General features: G+C 36.8%; 1 protein-coding gene across 1 annotated transcript; it reads right to left on the bottom strand.

Annotated features, from left to right (window-relative positions):
* Positions 1 to 6267: 6267 nt before the first annotated feature.
* On the bottom strand, positions 6268 to 8242 carry LOC125274595 (zinc finger BED domain-containing protein 4-like). Its single transcript, XM_048200968.1, has 2 exons — positions 7121 to 8242; positions 6268 to 6587 (listed from the first exon to the last, which is right to left on the bottom strand). The coding sequence occupies exons 1-2, from the start codon at positions 8146 to 8148 to the stop codon at positions 6434 to 6436; spliced, it is 1182 nt and encodes a 393-aa protein (XP_048056925.1). The 5' UTR covers positions 8149 to 8242; the 3' UTR covers positions 6268 to 6433.
* Between the last annotated feature and the right edge of the window lie 5997 nt (positions 8243 to 14239).

Genomic DNA, 14239 nt, shown 5'->3' with positions numbered 1-14239 from the left:
TGTAACGAAGCCTCGTTTACTGAAATCATGTGATTTTGGCGCTCTCAATCCACTGATTGGAAACAAAAGATTCGTAAAGCTTCGAAGCTTCATGAAGCAGTGTTTTCACTAGATATTCTAGAAATCGTCCATCACTAGATATTGTGGAATAAAGTCGCTCTTTTGTTATTTTTGGTGCACAAAATGTATTCTCGTCGCTTTTATAATATTAAAGGTGCCCTAGATTCAACCAAATTGAATTTACCTTAGCATAGTTAAATAACAAGAGTTCAGTACATGGAAAAGACATACATTGAGTCTCAAACTCCATTGTTTCCTCCTTCTTATATAAATCTCATTTGTTTAAACGACCTCCGAAGAACAGGCGAATCTCAACATAACACCGACTGTTACGTAACAGTCGGGGTGAACGCCCCAATATTTGCATAATGCCAGCCCATGTTCCCAACATTATAAAAGGCATTAGACAAGGGCAGCCAGTTAACATCTGGATCTGTGCACAGGTGAATCAACAGACTAGGTAAGCAAGCAAGAACAATAGCAAAAAATGGCAGATGGAGCAATAATAACTGACATGATCCATGATAACATGATATTTTTAGTGATATTTGTAAATTGTCTTTCTAAACATTTCGTTAGCATGTTGCTAATGTACTGTTAAATGTGGTTAAAGTTACCATCATTTCTTACTGTATTCACGGAGACAAGAGCCGTCGCTATTTTCATTTTTAAACACTTGCAGTCTGTATAATTCATAAACACAACTTCATTCTTTATAAATCTCTCCAACAGTGTAGCATTAGCCGTTAGCCACGGAGGACAGCCTCAAATTCGCTCAGAATAAAACGTTAACATCCAAATAAATACTTTACTCACATAATTCGAAGCATGCATACAGCATGCATGACGAACATCTTGTAAAGATCCATTTGAGGGTTATATTAGCTGTGTGAACTTTGTAAATGCGTTGTAATATAGTCGACAGCTCGTGTGGCAGGGAGCACGCGAATTAAAGGGGCGGCGCTGCCTAAATCAGTGCATTGTTAATGATGCCCCAAAATAGGCAGTTAAAAAAATTAATTTAAAAAAATCTATGGGGTATTTTGAGCTGAAACTTCACAGACACATTCAGGAGACACCTTAGACTTATATTACATCTTGTGAAAAAGCATTCTTGGGCACCTTTAAAGCTGAACCACTGTAGTCACATGAACCGTTTTAAATATGTTTTTAGCAGCTTTCTAGCCATTGAAAAAGGGAGTGTTCTTGCTGATGATGCAGGCGTCACTGTGCCATCAGATTTTATCAAAAATATCTTAATTTGTGTTCTGAAGATGAACGAAGGGCTTATGGGTGTGGAACGACATGAGGGTGAGTAATTAATGACATAAGTTTCATTTTTGGGTGAACTAAACCTTTAATCTCGGCCAGTCCTTCAGCAATTTGCCCCTGGTTCTAATAGTGTTTAAGCATCAGATATAATTTGTTTATTAAATGGGCAATCTTTGGTCTTATTAATCTATTACTTGTTCCAAAGCAAACTGATTTTACTAAGGGCAAAGTTAAGTTTCATGACTTTATATTTCTATTTAACTTACAATCTACAAACTAGAGTGCTGCTTTTGTACTTTTGACTGAATTGTTTGCTTGTGTTTATTTCCTATTGTACAAACTTCTTATACTTCTATAATGGCTATTATTATTCATAATGGCTATTATTATTATTCTTCTATTATTATTCTATAATGGCTATTATTATTCATTGCTGGATTGCAAAGGCTGATTCCAAATCATCAGTTCTCATTCTGCTCGATCTATCTGCTGCCTTTGACACAGTGAATCATAAGATCCTTCTGTCTACCCTCTCCTCACTGGGCATCACAGGTACTCCACTTCTCTGGTTTGAATCCTATCTCTCAGGAAGGTCTTTCAGGGTTGCCTGGAGAGGGGAGGTATCCAAAGCTCATCAACTGACCACAGGGGTTCCTCAGGGTTCAGTGCTTGGACCCCTCCTCTTCTCCATTTACACTACATCTCTTGATCCCATCATTCAGGCACACGGTTTCTCCTACCATTGCTAATGCTGATGACACACAACTCTTCCTTTCATTCCAACCAGATGATCCCACAGTAGCTGCACGAAATCTCACGCTGTCTGGCGGACATCTCGGAATGGATGAAAGAACGTCATCTACAGCTCAACCTGGCTAAGACTGAGCTTCTCGTCTTACCTGCCAATCCGACTCTAAATCACGATTTCAGCATCCAGCTAGGCACATCCTCAATTACCCCATCAAATTCGGCCAGAAATCTTGGAGTAATCCTTGATGACCAAAGACCACATTGCAAAGACAGCTCGGTCATGCAGATTTGCACTACATAACATCAGGAAAATCAGGCCCTTTCTAACAGAACATGCAACACAACTTCTGGTCCAGGCCCTGGTCATTTCTAGGCTTGATTACTGCAATGCACTTCTGGCTGGACTGCCATCATGCACAATCAAGCCTCTACAAATGATTCAGAACGCTGCAGCACGTCTCGTCTTCAACGAGCCCAAAAGAGCCCACGTCACGCCTCTCTTCATCTCTCTGCACTGGCTACCACTTGCTGCTCGCATCAAATTCAAGGCATTGACGCTTGCTTATAGATCTACCACAGGCTCAGCACCCTCCTACTTCCACTCACTCTTATGAGTCTACACTCCTACCAGAAGCCTACGCTCATTAAAGGAGCGAAGGCTTGTGGTACCATCACAGAGAGGCACGAAATCACTTTCCAGAACATTCTCATTCACTGTCCCTTGCTGGTGGAATGATCTTCCTGCTTTCATCCGGAATGCTGAATCCCTGGCAATATTCAAAAGATAGCTGAAAACTCATCTCTTTCGTGAGCACTTAACCTCATCTTAAAAAAAACCCAAAAAAACAACTTCTTATTCTTATCCTTTCACTTCCTCTAATCCCTCTCTATTGTAGCTTTTGATACTCTGAGCACTGCCTATAACTTGTACTGTGAGCACTTCTTGTCTATTTGCCTCGTCATGACGACTCGCTTGTTGTATTCCTCACTTGTAAGTCGCTTTGGATAAAAGCGTCTGCCAAATGAATAAATGTAAAAAATGTGTAAATATTATTGTTCAATAAATAATATTTTATTTTATATAAATAATAATATACCATATTTGGTATTGAGAAAGAGTCTGTTAGTGATTTCAACTTCAATAAAAATTTACATTATTGCGCCATTAGATGGCAGCATCTTTAGTGAGTGAGTCAGTCGCAAAGACTATTATATTGAAAGGGACTGAAACAAGGTTGTAAAGAAGGACATTATTTTTTACTTGAAACAGCACTTTATAAGACGCTATAAATGCATTGACTAGTGTTGTCATGGGAAAGCCCCTTAACTGTTACTAAATGACAAAGATAACGCTTTCGTCAGGGGACATTCAAACTGATTTCGTGATTATGAATAATGCACTCGCTAAGTCGATCTCTCTCTCATAACACTCTACTCTACATAATAAAATAAGTTTCAGTAAAGCAACTCAGCATTTCTTCATTACTAGTTCTAAAGTGATGTTTTAGAATTAGTAACAGAGGCTTGGGCTCGACTATTAAACTATCAACTTGAGATTTGAATCCATGACGGAAGGAAGGGGCTTTTAAAGACACTCCGTTGTTGCTTCTTATTTATTTACACACTTGTGCAAATAATATAAAGATATATAAATTATATGTATAATTATATATAAATTTTAGTTGATTTTTTTTTCATTGTAGATTGGTAAGGTTTTATGTAGTATAAGCTAACACTGTACATCTACTCATGAGAAGCTTTGCATGTTAATAGTCTTGCTAAACTTGATAATTTGTGCTTTGAATACAAGCCGTACTATCAGTCTTAAGTAAATTGTGCGGCAGTATACCATAATTTTACAGATTTCTAGAGGCTGAGAACTGGTTTTGCTTGTGCAAGTCAAGACCAATCTTGTTTAGACCCTATCATTAATGTTTAAACAGACACATTCTTCAGTTCAGTTCAGATGTGGGACAGCGTTTGCACCGAGGCGAGAGAGAGGTGCTGACGCTTCGCTTCTGTTGGAGATGAACTGGAAAAAGCAGTGCGACGCTGCTTTTAAACATTTCTGAGAAAAAAAGTACATCATACACTAATGCTGATTTTCCATAAACATCAGCACAGCCATATTTCTGCTATGGAAAGATTCAGGTGACAGTCCTCAGTTTATGTGAAGGACACATTTGACTGAATTTGTTTCTCTTAACTGAATCTTAAAAGCAGTTTTTGTTTAAATGATTGAAATTGTTTTATATATAAATAACTGGAAGAAGAGCCAACAAGTGTCTAGTATACATGTGAACTCCTTCAATACTACAAAAAAAAAAAAAAAAACATCCCACCTTATGAAGTGGATTGAGAGAATGAACAGATTTTGCAAAGCTTTTGACTAGTGTGTCGATCAGAGTAAATGCGAGTTCATTGACATGATTTGTTAGACATGAAGCAAGTCAGTTTTGCTTTCTATTTCACTGCTGTAGTCTCATCTGGCTTCATATGCATTTTTGTAAAATTATAAGACTCTGTTCCTGATCCACCCAGTTTCCCCCCGCTGGGAGACTGTAGGTTAAGAGGGACGTTTACGGTAATTTCATGATGATGTAATCTGTGTAAAAGCTCTCCGTTTATGGCCTCACATGCTGTCTAGCCAACTGCTATATGAGTGATCTTTTCCTGCTGTATGAAGGATGTAACTTTAACAGACTAAAACAAACTGCGTTCATGATTTGCTATGGTGTGTAGCTGGATAAATGTGTGCGTCATGTACTTCTGTCACAGCTTAATATGCAGACACAACTAAATAAGCCATTCATAAGTTAAACACTGTGGCTCTGTGGTTCCTTCAACAGCAGTCCAACATATCAACCGGCTGAACTGCATGTTCGCCAAACCTTTTTTAAAGCTCCAGCAGATAAATGCTTTAATTTGTTGTTTCTCATTTAATATATCATCAGAAATGAGCAGAATGTTTCTTTTAATTTTTGACTGCATCTGCAAGTATCAGAGTAATAAAAAGCTATACTGCCTTAATAAAATCTCTGAATATCACTTAAAGGTGCCCTAGAACCAGTTTTTACAAGATGTAATATAAGTCTAAGGTGTCCCCTGAATGTGTCTGTGAAGTTTCAGTTCAAAATACCCCATAGATTTTTTGTAATAAATTTTTTTAACTGCCTATTTTGGGGCATAAACTATGCACCGATTCAGCGCGCGGCCCCTTTAAATCGCGCGCTCCCTGCCCCGCGAGCTCACGACTATAATACAGTGCATTTACAAAGTTCACACAGCTAATATAACCCTCAAATTGATCTTTACAAAGTGTTCGTCATGCATACTGCATGCATGCGTCGGATCATGTGAGTATAGTATTTATTTGGATGTTTACATTAGATTCTGAATGAGTTACTGTTACTGTTAATGATAGTGCTCCGTGGCTAATGGGCTAAAGCTAACATTGCAGCTAACATTAGATTTATAAAGAATGAAGTTGTGTTTGTGCATTATACAGACTGCAAGTGTTTAATAATGAAAAATAGTGACGGCTCTCTTGTCTCCGTGAATACAGTAAGAAACGATGGTAACTTTAACCACATTTAACAGTACATTAGCAACATGCTAACGAAACATTTACAAAGACAATTCACAAATATCACTAAAAATATCATTTAATCATGGATCATGTCAGTTATTATTGCTCCATCTGCCATTTTTCGCTATTGTCCTTGCTTGCTTACCTAGTCTGATGATTCAGCTGTGCACAGATCTAGACGTTAATACTGCTGCCCTTGTCTAATGCCTTGAACATGGGCTGGTATATGCAAATATTGGGGGCGTACTAGGGATGCACCGAAATGAAATTCTTGGCCGAAGCCGAAGCCGAATAATAATGAAATGCTTGGCCGAAGGCCGAAGGCCGAATACCGAACGCGGTGTTTCGCATTTTTTCCATTTATTTTGCCAATTTTTTCACCATTACAATAATTAAATAGTAAAAATTTGCTTTTTACTATTTTGTGTTGCTTTTCAGATAAATAAATCAAATAACAAAAATACAATTTCAAAATATTTATTTAACACTGAACATTTTTGAACATTCCAGCAAATATTATACAAACAAAGCACAATATAACTTAAAATAAATAAATTAGTAAAAAAAAAAAAAAAAAAAAAAAAAAAAATTTGGCTATCTTTGAAGCCCCCCTTCTTGAATAGCCTATGTTAGGCCTATAACTGACTGCTGAAAGAATGTAACTCTGTATGTCTACAACAACAAATGTGCATTGAATAGTGCAAAAAATGTGGATGAACCCACAACAAATGAATAACTGTCCTAGACATAAGCCTACTTAGCCTACTTCTTCAGGAAAAGTGGCAGGTTCTTCTTTATGAAAAGTAGCTTCTCTGCTTTCTCACATGAAAGTCGGTTCCTCTTCTCATCGATGACATGAGATGCAGCACTAAACAGTCTCTCACTGTCGGTGCTTGTGCATGGAGCAGACAAGTACCTGCAGAATAGTTGAAAATTTTATTGCAGTTTTCTGACAGTTGCTCATTTCAAAATGAACAATGTCTTCAAGATAATGAAATGGTTGAAACCCAGTGTAGGCCTACTATTTTACTACACTGAAAATAGTTAAATTTTCACAAAATACTTAATATGAAATATAGGTAGTAACACTTTACAATGTTTGTTAACATTATTGCATTAACTAACAATGAGCAATACATTTGTTATGGTATTTATTAATCTTCGTTAATGTAAGATAATAAAAAATATTTAGTTCATGTTAGTATAAGTGCATTAACAATTTTAACAAATAGGCCTACCACTTTTGATACTTTTTAATTCAAAAAATTACAAATGTGATACTTAATTTTAATACTGTATTAGTAAATGTTAACATTAAGATTAATAAATGCTTTTAATAAGGGTTTTTCATTGTTAGTTAATGTTAAAAATAGAAACTACTTATAAAGTGTTACCATAATCCAAAATATAAATAAAATCTTAAATTAATTTAGCATACAAGTAGCCTACCTGCGTGCCATCTGCGCCAGGTCGGGAAAGCGGCCTTGATTGGTCCTCCAAAATTCGAGAGGGTTATTGCTCCTGGGGATGGGGACTTCTGAGAGATACCCATCTAACTGTTGAGCGGTCGAGCTTGTCCTCTGTCTTGCAAATGGGTTATTCTCTTGGAGGATCTCATCGAACATGTCAGACAGCGAGACTGTGCGCGGCTCATCTGTAGTACGAGCCCGTTTACTCTCTGCGCTGTTTTCATCTCCTGCGCTGTGCATCACCTGACCGTCTCCATCACCTAGCGGCTTTCCCAAATCCAACTCGGCCTGGATCATTTCTCGTGTGCGCATCTTTTTCCCCACATCCAAGTAATGATCTTTATATCTTGGATCAAGCACAGTCGCGATGCAGTACAGGGGTTCTGAGTCCGCCTGACTAAATCGTGTGCTGACAGCTTCTAAGAGCGCACTTTTAGCTGTTTTCACTCCGTGGTCTGTTTCAGCCTCTTTGTTTAAAAGACGCTTTAGTGCTGCAAGTAAGGGTATGACGTCTGCCACAGATGCATCAGATGAGCTTATCTCTTTTGTTATCTGCTCAAAGGGGGCGAGAAGAGAGAGAACGTTCTCGATTAACACCCACTGGTATGCGGTGAATGTCGCGGGCAGGTCATGATCTGCTATGTATGTAGCCAAGACTCGCTTTTGCGCAAAAAGGCTTTCCAGCATATAATATGTACTGTTCCACCTTGTGCTCACATCTTGTTGGAAACGTTTTTGCGGCATTCCGAACTGTTCTTGGATAGATTGTAGGCGCGCATAGGCAAGCGGTGAATGTTTAAAATGGCCAACAATTTTCCTGCCTATCGCTATCACATCTGCTATACTGCGCTGACTCAACAATCCCTCGTTGACCGCCAGTTGAATTGTGTGTGCCATACACCGTATGCCTTTCAGATTGCTATCTTCCATGGCTTTAGCCATATTTCTTGCGTTGTCACTGACTACCGCATGCACTTTAGATCGGTCGATACGCCAAGTGTCAAACATGTTGGCGAACGCCTCAGATATGGCTACAGCTGTATGGGACCCTCTAAACTCTTGTGAGTGAAGCACAATCTTTTGTAGCTTGAAATCTTTGTCGATCCACTGCGCCGTTATAACTCAGCATACTAGTGGGGCTCACATCCGAGCTCCAAATATCAGTCGTGAAGCTGAGGGCTGGAATATCTGTAGCCAAAAGCTCATGGACGTTAGTTGAAACGACGTTATACATCTCAGGTAAGCACACGTCTGAGAAATGCCGTCTACTAGGGATGGTGTAACGGGGCTCAATATGGTCTATAAGCCTGCGAAATCCAACATCCTCTACAACAGAGAATGGTTGATCATCCAATGCGATGAATTCCATTATCCTTTTAGTAATACCTTTAGCTTTGGCACTGTCATTGGCAAACTTTTTTGCCTTTTCTAAGAAGTCAGCCACAGATGGAGTGGGTGTCCTAGGACTGGGAGCTACTTTTCTTTTCGCTGCTGCTGTTGCCGTTGCCGCCGCCGTGTCTTTCTCGTACTCTGCATGATGTTCAGGGTGTCTTGATTTTAAGTGATAAATTAAACTTGAAGTGCTGTACGTTTTTGCAGATGCACCCCCTCTGGATAATTCAGCAGAACAATGTCTGCAAACGGCCGTTTTTGCCTCTTTCTCTGACACTTTAAAGTGCTTCCACACTGCTGACATGTTTGCTGCATAAAGCGCGCGCCTCTCACTCTACGCGGGTTATTTGATTGCGTCATTAACGTCATTGTTCGGCAAAATTTATTCGGCCTTTTTACTTATTCGGCCGAACACCGAAAGTGCTTTTTTTGGCTATTTTCGGCCGAATAATTTCGGTTGCCGAACATTCGGTGCATCCCTAGGGCGTACATATTAATTATGTTGAGATTCTTTTAAACAAATGAGATTTACATAAGAAGGAGGAAACAATGGTGTTTGAAACTCAGTGTATGTCTTTTCCATGTACTGAACTCTTGTTATTCAACTATGCCAAGGTAAATTCAATTTTTGATTCTAGGGCACCTTTAAGAGACGAGTTGGACATACCAAAATAAATGCCTAAAAACAATTTTGTCTAAAATTTACATCTATCATATAAATTTATTTTATGAAAATAAACGATCAACAATTTATACTTTATATATTTTTTGCTAACATTCAAAATAATCGAGAATGAATATTTGAAAATAATCGAGAATCAAAATATTTGAGATTGGATAAATTATGCTGATCAGTTTCAAGAAATACAATTATTACTCATTCCATATCAGTATTCTTCATATTTAACAGCAGCTTCAGAAATGGAATTTAACAATCACATGCAAAGAGAAGGAATCTGATTTGTCAGCGCATTGAACTATATAAATGATAAAATAAAGTGTTATTCTGTGTGTTTTGCAGAGGTGTTAATATGAAGAGAGATCTGTTAGTGTTTAATGTTCTGTTATGTTGGGATTTATAGGGATTTCTTTAATGTTGGGGTTAACATTGTGGTGAAGAGTGTCTGGTTCAGTCAAGGAAGGGCCAAGAGATGCTGCTTTATTTTAAAAGCATTAACAGTGATAGTCTCTTTGCTAGTTGTTTGCTATTACTAGCTAATAGTCAGCTGCAAAATATGTGTTCTGTTTTAGTGGATTCAAATGATGTATGTTCATATTGCTTAATATTGGTTTTTAAATCAGTTTCCTCAACTGACCTGAGTTAAACACTCTTAGGTTGTTTATTGCCATAGATGGTTCCATCAACCTTTTAACATCCACGGAAACTTTCCATTAATAAAATGTTCTTTATAGTGGAAAAGATGATTTTAAAATGTTCTTCACACTGATTAAAAAAAACTCAGTTCTTTAGGAACTGATCACTGGAAGGTTCTTTGAGGAAACCAAAAATGGTTCTTCTACGGCATTGCTGCGAAAACTTAATTTTTAAGAGTGTAACCTGTATTTTATAGTGTAGCTACTCTTTTATTTGTCATGGTTCTAAATGTAGTTATTTAGATCTAGTTACAATTTTTTTTTATTAATTCATAAGATAATCATTTCAGTGATTTCACAACTTTAACAGTTACTCAAAATCTTTAAATGTAAAAATGTTTCAGCAAAAACATTGAGTACATTTAAGTTTTTATAGTTTTTATAGTTTTTAAGTTGACTGAGAAGCAGGTTTGTAATTAAAACTATGGGTCCTATCATGCACCCAGTGCAATGCAGCACCAGGCGTGACTAATGATTTTTGCTAGTTTCAGCCCGACACAGTTTTCATTTTCACGTCCTGCACCACGTTGTTTAAATAGCAAATGCATACGCGCTCATTTGTGTGCCCATGAGCGTGCTGGTCTGAAAACAAGGTGTGTTCAGGTGCATTGTTGGCGTGTTGCTATTTTGAGGAACTGGAAACGATTGCTCTATTGACTTTAGAGCAGGTTTCAGTTGGTCAATGGCACAGTCTTTTTCAATTGCCTTAAAATAATAACACACCAACAATGCGCCTGAACACACCACAATGCGCAGTATTTATTTATTTGTTGTTATTTAAAGAGCGCGTTAGTAATATGCGCCTACAGGCGGGTGCACAATGTGCGTACATTCTGCTTGTTACACACACAGGGCAGCACACAAACATGCCAAATATTAAAAATAAAAGGATGTAAAAGATTATTATTGTATACATAAAGATAAAATGCTTTGGTGGAATCCGGCTTGTCCCGTAGATGGTCTGCTTGCGCTTTAACCTCGTGCACGAGCAGATCCGTCTCCTCGCTAAAGAAGCATTCAGTTTTTCCACTTGCAAATTCCGCCATGTAAATAGTGAATCCACCATGGCGTGAGCGCAACTGGCTTTTAAAGGGAATGGGAGATGAGACTCTGATTGGTTTATTACTCATTAAGAGAATAGGGACAACCCTTTTGGATCATGCGCCGGGCGCGCATGCAAAAGTGGATTCGAACACACCCTAAGTGCACCTGTGCCGTGCGCTTTAGACCATGTGCTTAGATCATTAAGATAGGGCCCTAAGTGTTAATGTTCAGCTGCAGATTATTTATTTGATTATTTATCTGCAGATTTTTTTTTTTTTTTAAAGTTGCCAACCACCGCCAACGTTTTTGATCATTTTCACAATTTTATGACCCCCAGAATATTTTTTTCTAGGAATTTTGTATGAATATCTGAACATGCAGTATATCAAAAGAACAGAGCTACAATTCTAGCTTCATGAATTCTTTTTTATTAACACTTGAATGTGGTACGTTTCAACAAAGCTGAGAAAATAATTTTTTTCACAGACTACAATGTGCATAAGCAATGCTTTTATCGCTTGTTTCTGCTCCTTTTTGTCTGTGTTTTGATCAAGAGATTCTGAACTCTTTCAGAAGAAGCGTAATAGTGCCCTCTACCGTATAACAGTGTAAACATGGGGCCCTATATTAACGATCTCAGCACATGGTCTAAAGCGCATGGCGCAAGTGCACTTAGGGCGTGTTCAAATCCACTTTTGCTAGTTTAACGACGGGAAAAATGGTAGGCGCTAAAAGGGTTGTCAGTATTCTCTTAATGAGTAATGGGTGTGTTTTGGGAGTAACATGCAATAAACCAGTCAGAGTCTCATCTTCCATTCCCTTTAAAAGCCAGTTGTGCTCGCGCCATGGCGGATTTGCTATTTACAAGGTGGAATTTGCAAGTGGAAAAACTGAATGCTTCTCTAGGACCTTGAAAGTGGTAGTTGCGTTGGATCTCTATGGAGGGACAGAAACCTTTCACACTTCATCAAAAAGATCTTAATTTGTGTTCTGAAGATGAACAAAGTTCTTACGTGGAACGACACAAGGTTGAGTAATAAATGACAGAAATTTCATTTTTGGGTGATCTAACCCTTTAAAAATAAAGGTTCCAAAAGGTTTTTTTTTTTTTTACAGTGATGTCATAGTAGAAACATTTTTGGTTCTCAAAAGAACCTTGCAGTGATCAGTTCTTAAAAGAACATATTTTTCCTCAGTGTGAAAAACATTTTAAAAATCCTTTTTCCACTATAAAGAACCTTTTAATGCTGGAAAGGTTCCATGGATGTTAAAGGTTCCTCATGGATTTTTAAGTGTAAGCCGTAACCAGTGCACAGACTGAAGTAAAGCGATCGCAGGGTGAGAGAGGTGAGGAAGTGTCAGCGGTGGGGAAACAAATACCAGAGCATGTGAAGGAAAGGACAGCATCAGTGCTAACTGGGTCATGGTTGAACAGTAGCACACACACACACACACACACACACACACGTTTGTTTTAGTGAATTGTGGGAACATTCCATAGGCGTAATGGTTTTTATACTGTACAAACTGTATTTTCTATCGCCCTACACCAACCCTAAAAGTTGGATAGCTGATGATCTTTGAACAGGATGTTTCTCTCACAGTCTAAAACATAAGAAGTCACTTCCTCTTTTTTGGAAGGTGGATATGGTAATAATCATATTACCTGTTGTGCAAAAATAGATGATGTATAACATACATTATATTGAGTTCAGTTTCTTCATTGTTTGAAGGAGAGCATTTAGCAAGGTGTTTAATATCTGATTAATCAAAGAAATAATCAACAAATGAATAATCGAAATGCTGTTGTAGCATATCATTGAGAACAGGGCTACTTTGACTAGTTTCAAATCCAAAGCTGAACTGTATTAGCTCTTCATCGGTGTTAGTAACTCATGATAGACCAGGTCACAGTTGTAGCAGCCAAACGGTGTGTTAATAACGCTTGTACTGTTCCAACAGTTGTACTCAATGTAGAAAGTTATGCTTCATTTAGTCATTCCAGAGCGGCTTTGCCAACAACACTCCATCGTGCCAACTGGCCGAACGACAGACTTCCCACATGTCAGCGTGATCGGAAAAGAGTCAGAGACAGACAGGAATGTCTGTGCGTACTGCCAGAGGCGCTGGAGAGTTATCTCTGATGTCTGAACGAGGATTACAATGAATTTATGACAAACCCTTTGAAAATGATTACTAATAAGTGAAAGACACTATGCATTTTTTTTCTTCTTTATTTATGTAAAAAAATGTATTTTATTTATTTATTTATTTTTTGATTGATTTACTATTCCCTACCTATTTGGACACATTTGCTGTTTTTCCTGCACTATATGCTCCAACTAATTAGATTAAATTACATTTTAAATTAAATTTTTTATTAATTTTTAAATTAAATAAAAAATAAACTAATGTTTAAATTAAATTAATTTTTAAATAAAAATGTGTTTATTTATTTTCACTAATAGTACAGTACTTTGGGAAAAAGATTCCCCAAAATGCTGTTTTTCCTTCACTGGTTAACTGCAGCTAATTAAATTAAATTAAATTAAATTAAAGTTTAAATTGAATTTAAATCAAAATGTATTTATTTATTTACTTATTTTCACTACCAATTTGGACAGTACTTTAAATTAATGGGGTATTTTGATGGGGTATTCAGTTCAATTCAATTCAATTACATTTTAAATTAAATTAAATTAAAAATGTATTTATTTATTTACTTATTTTCACTACTAGTTTGGACAGTATTTTGGGAAAAAGATTTCCCACATATGCAGTTTTTCCTTCTGGTTAACTGCAATAAAATAAAATAAATAAAATAAAATATATATTTTTAAATTAAATTAAAATAATTTTTAAATTACATTTTAAATTAAATTAAATTAAATTAAATTAAATTAAATAAAATTTTCACTACTAGTTTGGACGGTACTTTGGAAAAAAAAAAAGATTTCCCATATATGCTGTTTTTTTAACTCATTAAATTAAATTAAATTAAATTATTTAAAAACTATAGTTTAAGTATAGTTAAATATATTGGCACAGTTTAAATTTATTTATCCAAATCAAGTATATACTTTTTGATCAAAATTCCTTTAGGATAGGATATTCAGAAACTTCAGTTCAGTTGTGGTAGTATAAATTACATAAATATTTAAATTGGTGTGTAATACATGAGCATATTTAAATAAGCACAATTAAGCATATTTCTGGTAAAGTATTACACACAAACATTAGTGTAACTGCGCAGTGAATCCAGTGTAGAGAGAGAGAGAGAGAGAGGAAC

Source organism: Megalobrama amblycephala, linkage group LG9 (genome assembly GCF_018812025.1).
Source record: "Megalobrama amblycephala isolate DHTTF-2021 linkage group LG9, ASM1881202v1, whole genome shotgun sequence".
Classification (NCBI taxonomy): Eukaryota; Metazoa; Chordata; class Actinopteri; order Cypriniformes; family Xenocyprididae; genus Megalobrama; species Megalobrama amblycephala.
This window is presented reverse-complemented; position numbering and strand designations above follow the sequence as displayed.

Excerpts from the sequence above, each read along its gene's own strand:
- LOC125274595 (XM_048200968.1), bottom strand. The coding sequence starts at position 8,148 with ATGTTTGACACTTGGCGTATCGACCGATCTAAAGTGCATGCGGTAGTC. Across the intron at positions 6,588-7,120 it reads CTGGCGCAGATGGCACGCAG|GTACTTGTCTGCTCCATGCA; the intron begins GTAGGCTACTTG and ends ACTATTCTGCAG.